At 42.8% G+C, this 17929-nt stretch overlaps 2 protein-coding genes across 2 annotated transcripts in view; both read left to right on the forward strand.

Annotated features, from left to right (window-relative positions):
- UBE3D (ubiquitin protein ligase E3D) overlaps positions 1-17929 on the forward strand; it is a 307383-nt gene that overhangs the window by 98537 nt on the left and 190917 nt on the right. The window contains exon 5 of the mRNA XM_077487328.1: positions 3101-3170. Within this exon, the coding sequence (XP_077343454.1) occupies positions 3101-3170 (70 nt within the window). The remainder of the gene's footprint in view (positions 1-3100; positions 3171-17929) is intronic.
- On the forward strand, positions 13641-15982 carry LOC143990155 (uncharacterized). The gene is made up of 4 exons (XM_077490305.1): positions 13641-14007; positions 14102-14261; positions 14767-14911; positions 15006-15982. The coding sequence occupies exons 1-4, from the start codon at positions 13812-13814 to the stop codon at positions 15816-15818; spliced, it is 1314 nt and encodes a 437-aa protein (XP_077346431.1). The 5' UTR covers positions 13641-13811; the 3' UTR covers positions 15819-15982.

Genomic DNA, 17929 nt, shown 5'->3' on the forward strand with positions numbered 1-17929 from the left:
TGATTGATTACAATGACTTTTTGGCCTTTAGTTAGAAAAGTGTACTAAAGTGTAAATCTACAGTAGTTTCTTCTCATTAACAAATATATCTGCAAGGAAAAACAACTTTTTTCATTGCCTTGTGACCCTCAATAGTGTTTGATAGGTTGCATTTAAAGGGGACAATCAATCTGGTTATGCTCAAACCTTGCTCAATGTCTGCCTTTTGTTTCCTCATTCTTTCTTTTCTTGTTCCACTTTACACAATTATGGCAGATGATTTGTCTGTCTAAAAAGGACAGAAGGTAATAGTCTTTTTTTTTTTTTTTGGTGTGCATAGACAGGCTTAGGAATTAGACTTTTAACATCTTATTTTGGAAAACTGTTATTTTAGAGAATTGGACGTTTGATCCAGACTAACACAAAAACACCCAAAATATACATGAATAAGTATAGTTGGTTAATAAGTCATAGAATATTCAGGTTGTGATTTACATTTTTTTTTCCTTTTTTTATCATATAAATTAAAATACACTTTTATTGTATATACAATAAATAAAAAATAAACATGACTTGGGAAACTTGCAAAAGCTAATATATACCAACCTCCACAGAGTTCCCCTTTACGTTAGAGTCTGCAGGAAGCAGGATTCCCCCCTTACATTGCAAGGAGGAAGTCTGCGAACCCTGATGTAAAGAGGAACGCTGAAAACCTGCTGTTTTTAAAAAGTATCAGTGAGTACGGGGAGAAGATCTCCTGCCTCGCAGTCACAGAGAGGAGCGCTGGCAACAGCGGGTGCATAGAAGCATGTTACACCCCAAATATGGGTGTATCATGTAACATGCTCTTAAAGGTGAATTTATCCTTTAAAGCTGTACTCCAGTCATGATCTTATTTCATACTTACATGCGTCCAGGTGTGACTAATGTATTTATGCATTTCTTTTACTTGAAAGACCGCTGTGGAAGTTGAAAATCACTTTAATAGTTGTTGCTACTACAATGATGATCACAGTCATTTGTGTCCTGTGTTGAACGACTGCCCCACTGCAAACTGACCACAGTGAGTCGACTGGCACTGCTGCAATTCTCATAACACTTTCCCAGGCATTCTCTTATTGGACAAGGTTGAGATCATGACATCACTGCTCCTCCTCTCCTATGTCAGTTCCTGACTAATATGTTGACTCCCAGTGGGTTCAGCAGGACCTGGGGGTATGGGGTCCAGTGTAGGTTCACCTTACAGATTTTCTGTAAAGGTAAACTTACACTTTAAGTAACATACAGAGTTCATGGGTCAGTGTTAAGTAACGCACAGAGTTCAGGGGTTAGGATTAAGTAATGCAATGGCTGGAGCAGTGTGTGCAGCAGCATGATTCGCCATGCAAGGTGCCTTAGTGCTGCCATTTTTGAGTTTTCAGAGCCTGAGCACTACAAACTTAAGACATTCAGTTCAAAATTTACAAACCTGGGGGTAGCCATTTCCCAGGGACGATTAGCAACCTTATTTTTTATACTGTAACTGGTAAATGCATTGTTTTTGCAGTCTCCTGGCTTGTTTAGGATTTTGGTACTACGTTTCTGATAGTATATGACAGGGCTCGACAAAACCCGGGCGCCAGGTCGCATTGGCGACTAGAATTAGCGACTGGTGCCTGGGGCAGCACAGCTGGGGGTATCCTGTCTCCGTGGACCCCCCCAGCGTGATTGCGTCGGGCCGCGCCGCCGGCGGCCGGTTATTGAGCCCCCGGCTTTGAGGCCTTCTGTGATGCTATTCCCTTCTGTGATCCTATTCCTTCTGGAATCTGGCGCCCTCTTGTGGTGGCCGTTTGAATTACAACCATTAATGCTAATGGATCTCCTTCCATTTACTTAGAACACCTAAACATTACATACATATATACACATATATATACACATATATATATATATATATATATATATATATATATATATATATATATATATATATATATATATATATATATATATATATATATATATATATATATACACACACACACTTTTTTTTTCTTTTTTATTCTAACACCCTGAGAGTAAAATGGTGGTCGTTGCAATAATGTCTGTCACACCATATTTGCACAGCGTACTTACAAGCGCACTTTTTTGGGGGAAAAAATAATTTATTAAATAAGACAACAGTAAAGTTAGCCCAATTTTTTGTTATATTGTGAAAGATAATGTTACGTCGAGTAAATTGATACCCAACATGTCATGCTTCAAAATTGCGCCCGCTCATGGAATGGTGACAAACTTTTACCCTTTAAAATCTCCATAGGCGACGTTTAAAAAATTCTACAGGTTGCACGTTTTGAGTTACAGAGAAGATCTAGGGCTAGAATTATTGCTCTTACTCTACCGATCGCAGCGATACCTCACATGTGTGGTTTGAACATCGCTTTCATATATGCGTTCGCTTCTGCACGCAAGCTTGGCGGGACAGGGCGCATTTAAAAATTTTTTTTTTTTTTTCTTATTTTAACTTTTATTTTTATTTTTTTTCACTGTTCTTTTAAAAAAAAAAGTGTGTCACTTTTATTCCTATTACAAGGAATGTAAAAATCCCTTGTAATAGAAAAAAGCATGAGAGGTCCTCTTATATATGAGATCCGGGGGGGGGGTCAGAGAGACCTCACATCTCATATTTACACAAAAATGCAATTTAAAAAAAAATCGTCATTTGAAAAAAATAAAACAAATAAAATGTCCCTCTAAGAGCTATGGGCAATGACTTGGAGACAGGTGGGGGGCTGGGGGCTATCTTCCCCTCACTCGTCTCCATGTCAGGCCAGGGACAGGTCCAGATCGCCGTCACGGACCTGGCTCCTAACTTTTTTAGCTGGCTCCTAGATTCCAAGCAAATTTGTCAACCCCTGGTATATGAAACCCACATTTTCATACAAGCACTTTTTTATATGTAAGTTTTATCTGGCAAGTTTGGGCATGTACACACTCAAGAAGACAGATGTCCCAGAATGTCAACATTAAAGGAAGAGCAAAATAAAGTTCAGACTGCCCTCCAGAGATGGTATATAAAAATTATACATTCTTTTTCTAAAGGTGTAATGTGACATTTAAGTGACATTTTTCTGCCTTACAGAAATCAAAGGAAAATACCAAAGTCGTTTGCAAGCGTTGCAAAGCAAGACTGGGAGAGTCGATGTCATCAGGTATGTAAAAAGGAAACAGTCCTAATACCAGCCTGACAATAAAAGATACTGAAGACACATTTGGCTTAGTTTTATGGCGACACTCAGCAGTCTCCTACATAATGTGCTGTATTGTAAAACAAAGATAAGCTAAGTTTTCAAACTGCTGTGACACCAAGTTATGCTGCTTCTTTTTTTTTTACCTTGGAAAAAAAAAAAAGAGTCTTTTCTGTACATTGTATAACTTTTTCTAAATGGCTCATTATTTCTAAATTAAACCCAAGAGAGTGCCGCTGGAATGATTGATCAGTGCATTGAATTTTGAATGAAGCGATTAGGTGCTCACTCTCATTGTCAAGGGCATTGCTGACCCAGATTATATTTCCAGTAAATCTTTGGATTTCTTTCTTGTGGTCTTTCTGCATTATACAGCCAATTTTGTATTTACTAGCAAGTGTGGTGTGTTTCGTAGTACTTAAATTTTATAGATATGTTCTGGATGCAATATCAGTTATTTGAAATGCTTTTTAAAAAAAAGTATTAAGAGATTTCTATTTTAACTACGAATCCCTCGGCTTCCATAATACATGTCCTACAGGCATACCAGCACCTTTATGAGAAACTTCTTTACACTTTGTGAGACAGCCCAACACAGCGTGATGTGCATTAGAGGGGAAGCCGAAGGCTAAGGCCCCTTCACACGGACGTTCCCTATGTCTATTTTTTATCCATCCCTTGAGAGATGAAAAACGGACATACATGTATCTCTATGGGATAGCAGACGTTAGCAGATGATCATCTGCTGATATCCGTCTCCTCTAAGCTCATTTTTTATGAAGGAAGAAAACCCTATTTTTTCATCCGTAAAAGAAACGGAACAGATAAAAAATGGATGTTAACGGACGATCCACTTACATCCAATCCGCTGATATCCGTTTTTCAACCCCTTTTTTTTTCTTCACTGTATATAGCTGGTTGCTAAGGAGGGGGCCATAAAGCCGATTGCCTCGTCCTTAACCGTTGAGTCATGAGCGGTCAGCAGGGTTCTCCGCTGACAGCTGAATGTAAAAAAAATAATAAAATCGCTAAAAAAAGGCGTGGGGGTCCCCCCCAGTTCATACCAGGCCCTTTGGTTCTAGTATGGATACGGAGGGCACCCCCCCATGCTAACATTTAAAAAAAAGCCATGGGACCCCCCCACCACAAAATCTGTACAGGACCCTTGTCTGACATTGCAGCCCAACAGGTCAGGAAAGGGAAGGGACGAGCAAGCGCCCCTCCTCCTCCTGAACCATACCAGGCCGCATGCCCTCAACATGGGTGGTAAGTGTTTTGGTAGGCAAGGGGGACTCTGCGCCCGCCACCCCCTAAGCGCCATGTTGATGGGAACAAGGGCCTCTTCCTCGTCAACCAACGGCCAGGGTTTTCAGGAAAAGGCCCTTGTCCCTATCAACATTGGGGCAAGGTGCCATGCAGCCTGATATTTTTCAGGAGGGAGAGCCTTCTGGCGTGGGTGGTCCCCTCCGAATCCATACTAGACCCAAAGGGCCTGGTATGGACCTGGAGGGAGGCATCTTATTTATTTTTTTTATTTTTTTTACATTCAGCTGTCAGTGGGGAAGCCCGCTGACAGCTGATGACTCATCGATTGTTAAGGACACGGCAGCCGGCTTCCCGAACCCCTCTTTAGCAAGCCGCTATATATAGTCTTTGAAGTTCAGTTCAGTCACTTTTTTTTTTTTTTTTAAACGGATGTCAGCGGATATGAAAACAGATGTAAAAATTGACATCCTTATCATCTGTCATCTTACAAAAAAAAAACGTAACTGAACAAAAAAGGAACGTCTGTGTGAAAGGGGCCTAAAGGTTCTGCGTTTCAGTAAAAGTTTTGCAACATGACCGACCAATATGTGCCAAAATCGTTATTTGAATAACATCTTTGCATTGCAGGGCAGACTATTTAGGAGTCATGTAGCCATACAAGATTTTACCTCCAAGATAGCACAGTATCTAAAGCCTTTATTTGCACTTCCTGCTGCCCATAAAACCCATGAGCTCTAAAAGGAAAATAAGGGGAAAATTCTATACAAATAAAACCTGCAGAGGCAGATTTTTTTTTTTTTAAATATACACCCTCTGGATGTCATTGTGATCCAATGGCCTCTGTACTTTTTACATCACTCAGGAATGCAGAATTTTCTGATATGCGTTTTTTTTTCCAGGTCAGTGTCTCAATGTATTGAACCAGGGACAGCCAGGTATTTTCAGAAGGTTTTCAGCTCTGATGGCCTCCAATTTTTTTGCCATACATTTGTCTTTTAAGTGGAAATGCCCTTTACCTGAATTTTATAAAGTGTTTCAAGTGGAACCGTAAAAGCCCACTGATGGAAATACGTTAAAAGCAGATGATATATATCTCTATTTCCTTATAGGCACAGCAAAAAATTATGGACATTCAGTGCCTTGCAAAAGTATTCACACCCCTTGAAATTTTCCACATTTTCTTCATGTTAAAACCAAAAAATTAAATGTATTTTATTGGGATTTTATTTGATAGACCAACACAAAATGGCACATAATTGTGAAGTGGAAGGAAAATGATAAATGGTTTTAAATTTTTAACAAATAAAGATCGGAAAAGTGTGGCGTTCATTTGTATTCAGACCCCTTTACTCTAATACCCCTAATTAAAATCTAGTGCAACCAATTGCCTTTAGAAGTCACCTAATTTAGTAAATAATCCACCTGTGTGTAATTTAATCTCAGTATAAATACAGCTGTTCTGTGAAGTCCTCAGAGGTTTGTTAGAGGACCTTAGTGAATAAACAGAATCATGAAGGCCAAGGAACACACCAGACAGGTCAGGGATGAAGTTGTGGAGAAGTTTAAAGCAGGGTTAGGTTATAAAAATCCCAAGCTGTGAACATGTCACAGAGCACTGTTCAATCCATCATCTCAAAATGGAAAGAGTATGACATAACTGCAAACCTTCCAAGACATGGCCATCCACTTAAACGGATGGACTGGGCAAAGAGAGCATTAATCGGAGAAGAGGCCAAGAGGCCCATGGTAACTCTGGAGGAGCTGCAGAGATCCACAGCTCTGGTAGGAGAATCTGTCCAGAGGACAACTATTAGTCGTGCACTCCACAAATCTGGCTTTTTTTGGAAGAGTGGCAAGAAGAAAGCTATTGTTGAAAGAAAGCCATAAGAGGTCCTGTTTGCAGTTTGTGAGAAGCCATGCGAGGGGCACAGCTAACATGTTAGAGTCTGCAAAACACTTGAGACTGGAACAATGTTTCACCTTCCAACAGGACAAAGACCCTAAACATACAGCCAGAGCTACAGTGGAATGGTTTAGATCAAAGCATGTTCATGTATTAGAATGGCCCAGTCAAAGTCCAGACCTAAATCCAATTGAGGATCTGTGGCAAGACTTAAAAATTGCTGTTCACAGATGCCCTTTCTCCAAAAACATTTCACTGTCTAGATGTACAAAGCTGGTAGAGACATACCCCAAAAGGCTTGCAGCTGTAATTGCAACACAAGGTGATTCTACAAAGTATTGACTCAGGGAGGCTGAATACAAATGCATTCCCCACTTTTTTAGATATTTATAAAAAATAAAAAAAATTGAAAACCATTTATCATTTTCCTCCCACTTCAAAATTATGTGCAACTTTGTGTTGGTCTATCACATAAAATACAATACATTTACGTTTTTGGTTGTAACATGGAAAATGTGGAAAATGTGGAAAATTTTAAGGGGTATAAATACTTTTTCAAGGCACTATATTGTAAATGGAGGCATTAAGACATTTTGGTTATTGGGTATGCGCCAGACTCTGCTCTGTATGCAATTTAGGCAGAGAAAATTGAGTACTGTCCGTGATACTTTTTTTTATTTGCACTATATACAATTTTTCTCCAGTCATCTTCCAGGACGGCACACCTGAGATGACTGGTCCACCTGACAGGAAACACAATCAACAACGAATTTAAAAGTCCCCACCCCTCCCTCAGACCCTCAGTTCTTGATTGTGTTTCCCACAGGATGACAGCGAAACCAAGTTTCTTTCTAAAAGTTTTTTCCTTGGGGTCTGGGACCCCGTGTTTTTCTCGTGAGGTTCTTTTTCTTTTTAGGGACTTAAACAGACAGGGTCTGTGGTGCTCCCTTGTATACCCCCAGGAGAAATCTTGGGGGGGGTATTCCTCACTCAAGGTCTCCTTAGGGAGCCTTGTATGAGCCTCGTGGGACAGGGGAGTTGTCCCAGTAGGCTATTCCCCTGTTGTATTGGCCTACCTGCACATTCGTTGGTGGAGTGGTGAGGTGATGCCTTTCCTTATGCGGACGCGGATGGCGTGCGTTCCAACGCCACAGCGCATGTCCGGAAGTCCAAGGGCGTCACTTCCGGGTAACGAGTTCCGGAAGTTGAGATGGCTGGACGCACCGACGTGCGTTCCAGCCTCAGTGCGCAGGACCGGAAGAGGCCGTGCGTCATTTCCGGGCGACGGACCTCCTTAAAGATGGCACCGATCGGCGCGTTTTTTCAAACAGAACGGGTGTGCTGTGATACACCCAGTCTCCTCGTCCTGCAAGACGCTTTCCTGGCACTTGGAAAAGACAACAAGGGGATGCTCGAGACCTGATCCAGCGATCCTGCAGGGCAGCAAATCGCCATGGAAGAGGAAGGTCCGTCTGAGCAGACAGTCGTTGAGGTCGCCACTGGGGGTGAGTGATCCAACTTTATTTAGGGGCAGGGTTCTCGGGGTAGAGCTCCTGTGCCCCTTTTAGGACTTGTGTAGCTAAATTGTCTATTTTTTGACTATTCCCAGGGACCGAAAGCTCTGCCCAGGGGTCAGCTGCTAGGTCTAAGGGGAAGGTTACTTCAAAGTCCAGGCGTTGTGGTTACTGTAACGCTAAGTTAGCACAAGACCACTCCAAACCTTTCTGCGATCGATGTATCATCAAGCTCGCAGGCAAGGAGATCGCTCAGGTCGTGAAGGAATGTAGGGCCTTACAAGCAGAAATGTTGGCTACCCTTCAAACTTTTCAGTCCACCCTTGTGAAGGGTTTGCAGGAAGTACCGTCAGAGAGAGAGACTCCTCAGTTACAGGAAAACCTTTCCACATCTTATGCGGAAAGTTCCCAGGGCCAAGTCTCCCTATTATCTGAAGTGGAGGAAGGCCAAGTACCAGATTGTAGTTCTGGAGAGGAAGATTCAGACCAAGATAGCCAGGGGGAGGCTAAGCTTGGGGGATTTTTGTTCTCGAGTGAGGACATGGAGGGTTTATTAAAAGCCATTTACGCCTCAGAAGATATTCAGGTTCCCTCTGCTCAAGTCTCAGCTCAAGATAGAGTATATAGAGGTTTAGGAAGGTTACAGACCAGAACCTTTCCCATCCACCAGTCTCTGAAGGAGATAATCCTTAGAGAATGGAAGGAACCTGAACGCAAGCTTCTCAAACTGAAAGCTTGGAAAAGGAGGTGTCCCTTTAAAGATGAGGAGGAGGAAAAATTTTTTAAAGCTCCTCGCTTGGATGCAGCCTTAGCGCAAGTATCTAAGAGGTCCGATTTATCCTTTGAAGATTCCGGAAATATCCAGGATCAGATGGATAGAAAGTCGGAAACTTTACTCAAAAGAGCCTGGGAGGCGAATGCGGCAGCAAGGGCGCCTGCCCTAGCTTCCGCCTGTGTAGCCAGAAATGCTGACACCTGGCTGGGCAAATTAATGGATCATGTTTCCCGCAGTAGGGAGGCTAAAGAGATTGTAGACTCGCTGGAAGTAATCAGTCGAGCAGTAGCATATGTGGCAGATACAGCTGTAGAAACTGTTAGGACCACAGCTAAAGCAGCAGCACTTTTGAACTCTTCCAGGAGAGCTCTATGGGTCAAGACCTGGGATGGGGATTTTACTTCCAAGTCTCGCCTATGCGGCATCCCCTTTGAGGGTTCCTTGCTGTTTGGTTCAGGCCTAGATCAGGTTTTGTCCCGATCTACGGAGAAGGGCAAGAAATTTCCTGTAAGGCCCAAGAAAGAAAGGGGTAAGAAATTTTTTTCGAGGCCCCTATTCAAAGACCCATCATAAGGGGAAAGCTGAACCAAGGAGGAAATGGAACTTGGGGAAAGGAAAAGAAAAAAGTGCAATTCTTTTCTCCAGCTCCGGAGCCTCTCAGAAAGAAGGCAAATGACGCCACCGTAAAGGTAGGCGCAAGACTCAGCGATTTCCTTCCACAGTGGGAAAGGATTACGCAGAGTCCATACATTCTAAACCTTTTAGAAGTGGGGTACAGACTGGAATTTCAGACCCATCCCCCACAGGAATTTCTGGTTACTTTTCCTCCCAGGGACCCAACCAAGGCAGAAGGGTTACTGAAAAATCTAAAGGAGCTAGCAGAGCAAAGGGTTATTACTCCAGTACCAACCAATCAGCTTACCCAGGGTTTTTACTCACACGTATTTGTGGTTCCAAAACCCTCAGGAAAATTTCGGTTGATAATAAATTTCAGAAGACTCAACCGTTACCTGCTTCACAAGAAGTTCAGGATGGAGAGTATTTACTCAGTAAGAAAGCATCTGCAGAGAGGAGTCTTTATGGTCACCCTGGACCTAAAAGACGCTTATCTACACGTACCCATTGCTCCCGAACACCAGAAGTACCTACGCTTCGCAGTTTGCATACAGCAGAGGATACAACACTGGCAGTTCAGGGCTCTTCCCTTTGGGCTGGCGGCAAGTCCAAGGATATTCACAAAGGTGTTAGCCGAAGTAGTGGCATACCTACACCTGCAGGGGATAGGGTTAATACCCTACCTGGATGACTTGCTGATCTACAGTGTGGATCAGAGGCAAGCAGTAATAGACAGAGACATCGTGTTGGAAACTCTGGAGACCTTGGGCTGGATGGTCAGTCAGGAGAAGTCCTCACTGACTCCATCTCAGTCCAAACTATACCTAGGCTACCTGTTAGACTCGCAGGCACAGAAGGTATTCTTACCAACAGTAAAGGTAACGAAGGTCCAGAATGCGGTTGTCACCCTTCTCGAAAGAGGAGAAGCCTCTCTGAGATATATAATGAGATTGCTGGGCCTCATGACGGCCTGCATTCCGGCAGTAACCTGGGCACAACTCCATTCTCGGGAGCTTCAGTCTTTTCTACTTGCCTCATGGGGAGGAAAAAGAGAAACATTAGAGAACAGAGTACCCATCACAGAGGAGGTATCTCGTTCTCTGCGGTGGTGGCTCGACCCACAGAATTTGTTGAATGGTCGCCCCTGGTCTCAGGTAAACCCTTTGGTCTTAACCACGGACGCCAGCGCCTGGGGTTGGGGGGCTCATCTGGGAGACCGATATACCCAGGGGTCCTGGAACCACAGCCAAGCCAGGGAGTCTTCCAATTTCAGGGAGCTTCTGGCAGTAGGCAAAGCCCTAGACTATTTCCGAGAGGAACTGCAGGACAGGGAGGTTCAGGTCCTCTCGGACAACCTGGTCTCGGTGGCATACCTAAACCACCAAGGAGGGACAAGGTCGGACAAACTAAGACGGTTAGCGCAACAGATCCTTGTGAAAGCAGAAAAGAGGGTCCTTTCACTGTCAGCGATTCATATAAAGGGCTCACTCAATCTGCAAGCAGATTTTCTAAGCAGACAGCCCATCCTTCAAGGGGAATGGGGATTGAGCAAAGAAATCTTCTTCCTGGTGTGCAGACATTCTGGCAAGCCAGAAATAGATTTGTTCGCTTCCCGGGAGAATGCGAAGGTTCTCAGGTTTTTCTCCCTTTACAAGGATCAAGAAGCAGAAGGGATAGACGCTCTTGTACAAGTGTGGGATTTCAGACTGGCTTATGCCTTTCCCCCATTGGTGCTCCTTCCCAGAGTCCTACAAAAATTAACCTACTCAAGGTCAGTCCTGATACTGATAGCACCCTGGTGGCCCAAGAGAGTTTGGTTTCCCACCATTCAGAGTCTCGCGATAGCTCCCCCGCTGCGTCTGCCTGTGCAACGAGACCTACTCAGTCAGGGTCCAGTCTTTCACCCCGACCCGGGTCGTCTCTCTCTGACAGCATGGCTATTGAAAGGGAAATACTCCGAGACAGGGGCTGTTCGGAAAAAGTGATAGATACTCTTCTCCTCAGTAGGAAAGGCGTCACCAGAAAGTTTTATGCAAAGGTCTGGAAAGTCTTCTCCCACTGGCTACAGTCTAAGGAGGGGGCTCTCCAGATGATACCCACCATCCTAGACTTTCTTCAGGAGGGGGTGGACCAGGGTTTGGCAGTTAGCACCCTAAAGGTCCAGGTGACAGCCCTGTCCGTGTTTTTTGATAGGAAGCTAGGACAGGAGCCGCTAATAAAAAGATTTTTGTCGGCCAGGGAAAGGGTAGTTCCAGTTAGGTCGGTCAGTTGCCCTCCATGGGATCTGTCCCTGGTATTAGATGCCCTAACAAGGGGGCCTTTTGAGCCGGTGGCTCAAATTTCGGTTAAGCTTTTATCATTTAAGTTTGCCTTCCTCCTGGCTATCACTACGGCCAGGAGGGTGAGTGATATACAGGCTCTGTCGATTAAAGAGCCGTTTTTGCGCATCCTAGAGGATAGGGTAATCCTCACTCAGGATCCTCTTTATTTGCCAAAGGTAGCTTCATTATTTCACAGAACACAGGAGATTATTCTCCCGTCCTTTTGCCAGAATCCTAAGAATAAGGAAGAGGAAAGATTTCATTTCTTAGATGTCAGGCGTTGTCTCCTAGTCTATTTAGAAAGGGTGAAAGACTTTAGGAGATCCAGTCATCTATTGGTCACTTTTTCAGGGAAGAAAAAGGGTCTTCAAGCATCTAAGTCTACGATAGCTAGATGGGTTAGACAGACCATATCCATCGCTTATAGACAGGCAGGTAAACCAGTACCAACCCGCCTTAAGGCGCATTCAGCTAGATCCCTAGCGACCTCCTGGGCAGAGAGGGCAGGCGCCTCAATTGACCAGATCTGCAAAGCAGCAACATGGACGAGCCATAGAACATTTCTAAGGCACTACAGAGTGGAGCTGTTGTCCCCTCAGGATTTGGCATTTGGCAGGAAGGTCCTACAAGCGGTTGTCCCGCCCTAAAGGTAGGCCTGAACTTCTTGCTTATCCTCTCAGGTGTGCCGTCCTGGAAGATGACTGGAGAAAATGACCAGTTACACTTACAAGGTAACGTCTTTTCTAGGAAATCTTCCAGGACGGCAGGCCTACTCCTTACCCTTGTTTTATTGGTGTGATATATTAATTCTTCACAGAATGTTCCCTCTGACACTGGTGTGGGATTTTCTTTACCATAACTGAGGGTCTGAGGGAGGGGTGGGGACTTTTAAATTCGTTGTTGATTGTGTTTCCTGTCAGGTGGACCAGTCATCTCAGGTGTGCCGTCCTGGAAGATTTCCTAGAAAAGACGTTACCGGTAAGTGTAACTGGTCATTTTCAGGGCAAGCTTTCGGGGTATGTCCCCTTCTTCAAGGTCCAAGCAGTACTGTATATAAAAAAAAGTATCACGGACAGTACTCAATTTTCGCTGTCACAATTGCACTAATACGGCTACAATCACATCAAGTATGCAATTTAGGGAAGTGTTACCACAGTATAGTAGTGCAGTACCTATGCTATAAACTAGCAAATATGTTAAAACAATGACATGATGACATAATTTAAATTTTTCTGTGTACTAGTCCTAAAGTGAGTTTTTTTTTTTTTTTTTCCTTCACTTTGGATTGGTAAGAAAAAAAAATGTGATATGAGAATTCGAAAGGTGAGGTTGTTCTATACTTAAATATACCCTGCTATAAGAGAAACAAAAATCCAAATGGCAGAATATAACGTTAAATTTGCCCTCTAGTGTTTCTCTAGCAATTATTAGTCAAATACAAAAGAGATGTACCTCTGCGCTGTGGCGAGGCGGCAGCTGACATTGATAAGTAATATACCAAACTTATAAATAATCTAAAAAAAAAAGTGTGTAGCGCCAAAAGTAAATGAGCAACAATGAGATGAGAATAGTGTGTTATAAATGGACAGTGAATTGAAATAGAATAGACGAGGTTGTGTGTATCTGCTTAAAAAGGCCACATCCCTAGTATGGATAAAGAAAGAAATCTCCCCTCAGAAAAATTGGGACTTTAGGCTCAAGGAATGTGCAACGGTCAGGAATAGTAGTATTAAAAATATTGTATTTATTAGTATCAAAAAAGTATTTAAAAAAAATTAACAGTATAAACATACATACAAAATACATTAAGGCTCCATGCACACTGGAGCTCATAAACTGCAGTTTATTGGAGTTTGGGCGTTTTTTTTAAAAGCCCATAAACTCCACTCTATGTTAGCCTATGTGTCCATGCACACATGGACGTTTTTTAGCTTTAATGAGCAGTGGAGTTTATGGGCTTTTTTCTGAACGCCAGAAATTCGCGTTCAAAGTGCCGTTTTTGACCGGGAAAAAACGCCGATAAACGCCGATAAACGCCGATAAACGCTCATAAACGCTCATAAATGCTAGTTAATCAGCGTCTGACGTTTTTATGATAAAAAAAATTACAGGACATCTTGTGCATACAGGAAGCAACATTTGACCTCCCATCCACACCTCTTGAGCAGTTCACTTCCTCTCTTGCTGCACACACATCTTCTGAGTCGCCCTATGCATACAGGAAAAATGGCAAAAGATGTTTCTCAATCACAGCTCATTGCTGCAGTACAAATGCACCCTGCAATTTGGGACTTATCTCACCCTGGACATGGGGACCGTGTTTCCAAAAGGAACAATTGGAATGAAATTTGCTGCAGCCTAACGGAGGACTGGGATGAAATGAGCCAAAGCATGAAGAAAGATCGACGTAAGTGCATATGTGTGCTTGAATAATTTTTTTGTTTTTATGTGTATATTGTATATAGTTTCAAAAATGCTTAATGTACCTTTTTTTTTGTCAGTTGCAGCTTTGCAGTCTCGATGGAAGTCACTAGTTGACAGAATAAGGAGGGAAGTGAAGGATAAGCTGCTTACGGAGCGAAGTGGAGCACCTTCAAATATTAGACCGCACCCCTTAGCTGAGGAGCTTTCCTTCCTAAGACGCTCCATGGAGTCAAGAGCGTAAGTAATTTGCATTGCAGGGAGGGGCCAGTGAGGTGACGTACCATTGGTAATGAGCATATTTTTATGTTAACAATTTTTTTTGTTAAAATTACAAAAAGAAAAAAATAATGCATTTTTTTTCAAAATTGTCGCTCTTTTTTTATAGTGCAAAAAATAAAATTAAATGATCAAATACCACCAAAAGAAAGCTCTATTTGTGGGGGAAAAAAGGACACAATTGTCACTTAAAGTGACGCAGTGTTGAATCGCAAAAAGTGCTCCGGTCTTAAGCCAGCAAAATGGTCCAGTCTGAAAGTGGTTATTTCAATATTTCAATAAATATTGTGTACAATTTTTTTTTTCAATTAAATTTTCTTTTTTTTCCATTTTTTTTAGAGCTTGATTTTGTAAATTTTAAAAAATATTATGTAATTTTTTTACAAAAAAATTAACATTAATATTTTTGTAATAACTAAAACGTGGTTTTTATCAGTAGTCACAACCTTTCTGTTATCTTTATTAGAACCACATCAAACTGGAATGCTACAGAGGCAGATGAGGAGGATGATCAGAGGGAAGGAAATGTTTCACGGGCGACTGCTTCCCCAAATGTTAGCACATTGTCCACGCCATCAGAAGTTGGGAGTGTGGATCTAGAAACTGAGCAGGTATGTTTATTATTATTATTATTATTATCTAATATATCTATTCATCTATCTATCCCTTTTGTAAAAATCAATTATCTGTTTTTTTTCTTCATAGGAAAATAGAGTTGGTAACGCATGCTCTTCCAGTGGTGGTCGTGGACGCGGTAATCGTCGGCAGCGTAATCCAGACAACAGAAACCAAATGGACCAACGCATTGTACAGCTGATTACGGACTTAAATAAACAGAGAACCGAAAGCGACGTGTTTATGGATCATAGTCATCCTCGTGTGACTTTCTGTCGCAGCCTATTCATGCTGCTGTCAGATCTAGATGCTGAACGGGAGAAGCAGTGCATGGAGAACATGTACACATATGTGTTGGCCTGTAGGGTGGCGCAAAGGAGTGGGATGCCAACACCACCCATTTTAGTTCCCTCTTCCACTGCTCCTCCTGGGCCAGCAGTCTACCACTCCACCTATGCGCCTGTTACCTCTTGCACTGCTCCTCCTGGGCCAGCAGTGTACCACTCCTCCTATGTACCCGGTCCCTCTTCCACAGCTCCTCCTGGGTCAGTAATGTACCACTCCCTAAACGTACCAGGTCCATCTTCCATTGCTCCTCCTGGGCCAGCAGTGTACCACCCCCCCAACATGACAGGTCCATCTTCCACTGCTCCCTCTGGGCCACCAAGGTACCACTCCACCAATGTGCCAAGCCTGTCTTCTAGCAGCCCTCCCACTGGTCAAGGTTCCCCTTCTGCCTACTCCTACAATGTACCAGGTCTCTCCTCCTATATACAAAATGTGCCTCCTGCAAGTATGCCACCCACACCTCAACACCAGAGACATCGATTTGATACCACTAATCCCTCCAAATCACCACGCCTGGAATCACGGAGTGATGATCCGGTTTATGAAGAATTATGATTTTATTTTGACTAAATTTGCATTTTTTTGAACGTGTCACCCATTTTGACATTCTATAAAGTTTTTGGCCAGTTGATGGTCAGTTGTCAGTTATTAGCTATCAGTTTTGACCTCTTTTTTTAGAAAAAGTTACACTATACACTGTTTGGTTGTATTATTTTTGATGATCAAAAAAGAAAAGAATAAAAAAATCTGAACTTTATTGTAATGTAATGATTTTTATTAAAATTTAGTTAACTTTATTGAAATGAAAAAAACATATGCAATTTTATTAATCTGGGAGAACATTCAAGGTAAGTAAAGGCTAGTATCAAGAAAAAGTAAACTAAATATATTGGTCTTGCCAGGCCAAACTACCAGCAGGGGAAACAAAAAAAATTGGCAAACTGATTTCGGATGTTTATAACTCTAGCAGTACTGCGCAAGTCCATGAATTGCATATCATGTCCTGGGTTTGGGGGTGCAGGTTCTGTGGAGACTCTCTCGTTGACAATTAAAAAGTTATGCAACACGCAGCATGCTAGGACGACTTTTATAGCGTTCTCCACATCAAGCTGCATGGCGGAGAGAAGTACACGCCACTTTGCTGTGCATACTCCAAAGGCGCACTCCACAACACGTCTGGCTCGGCTTAATCTATAGTTATAGATTCTCTGCTGGTAAGTAAGTCCTCCTCCACTATATGGGCGCATTAGATTTTCTGCTAAGCCAAAAGCTTCATCGGCTATCATCACCAGTGGAAGACTGGGCTCCGTAGTGCCTGGAAGTGGTCTACAAGAAGGAATCCCTAGTCGTCCTTCATGCAGACGACGACCCAGTGCAGACTCCCGGAATATTCGGGCATCCCCCTGACTCCCGTAGGCCCCCACATCCACAAATATGAAGCGCAGATTTGCATCCGCCAATGCCAGAAGTACAACAGAAAAGTACTTTTTATAATTGAAATAATGCGACCCGGAGTTAGGTGGTTTTTTGACTCGGACATGCTTTCCATCCAGAGCTCCTATACAGTTTGGAAACTGTGTCTTTTCCCAAAATTCTTTAGCTACTTTTTCCCATGTTTCTTCTGTAGGCTCAGGCATCATATCAGTTTTTAACTCCTCCCACAGAGCAAGGCAGGTCTCCCGGGTCACTTTTGCCACTGTGCTTACACCCATCAGAAAATAGTGGTGCAGCGAGACAAACGATTGTCCTGTGGCCAGGAACCTACAAAAAAATAAAAAATTTTTGTCAATAACATTTTAGAATTGGGAAAAGGTTACAAAATAACTTTTTTTTTATATACAATCCTTTTTATTTTATCAAAAAATATAAAAAAATCAACAAGCCAGTAAATTTGTTGTGGATAAAACATTGTCCAAGCAAAAAAAAATTGGTAATGTAAAAAAGGCAAATATTTAAAAAAAATTATATTTTTTAGGCCGGGTTCACACTGCTGCGGGGGGAGATCCGGATGTGATTCGCACCGCACTGCAGTGCAAATCACATCCGATCTCCGTAGCGATGCGAGTTCAGCCATACAGATAGTATGGCTGAATTCGCATCGCTCCCGCAGCAAACTCGCACGGGACCCTTTTTTTGGTCCGCAGCAGAATCGGATCGCATGGGTGTTCACACCATGCGATCCGATTCCTGTGCGAGTCTGCAGATCGCACTGCGATATGCGGACGGATCTGGGGGTGTCATTAACATTTCATTGACACTCCCAGCCGTTCGCATAGGGCAGTGTGAACTGCCGGCGGGAGTCATGCAATGCGGGAAAACGCCGCGGATTCGCGGCGTTCCCGCATCGCTGTGGTGTGAACCCAGCCTTAAGGACAATTGTGGAAAACATGACTGTTTAAAAAAAAAAGGAACATTTTAAATACACATGACAAAAATAATGAAATACCTGAGTGTCACCAGGAGTCGTTCCTCAGGAGACACGCTCATCCTCATCTGGGTGTCCATTCGAGTGAGACGTGGTCGCAGCCTCTCTAACAGATTGTCATATGTGCCAACAGACATCCTTGTGAAGTTAAAAAACTTTTCAGGATAATTACGCAGATGAACATATAGGTTGGTGAAATATCCTGAAGAGATGCGTTGGTCAATCAACGGATGGGTCCAGT

This window comes from Lithobates pipiens, unplaced genomic scaffold (genome assembly GCF_037356315.1).
Source record: "Lithobates pipiens isolate NorthernLeopardFrog02 unplaced genomic scaffold, aLitPip1_a1.2 Scaffold_18, whole genome shotgun sequence".
Classification (NCBI taxonomy): Eukaryota; Metazoa; Chordata; class Amphibia; order Anura; family Ranidae; genus Lithobates; species Lithobates pipiens.

Coding starts and splice junctions, on each gene's coding strand:
- LOC143990155 (XM_077490305.1), top strand. CDS start 13,812: ATGCATACAGGAAAAATGGCAAAAGATGTTTCTCAATCACAGCTCATT. Junction 14,008..14,101: donor AAGCATGAAGAAAGATCGAC/GTAAGTGCATAT, acceptor TTTTTTTGTCAG/TTGCAGCTTTGCAGTCTCGA. Junction 14,912..15,005: donor TGGATCTAGAAACTGAGCAG/GTATGTTTATTA, acceptor TTTTCTTCATAG/GAAAATAGAGTTGGTAACGC.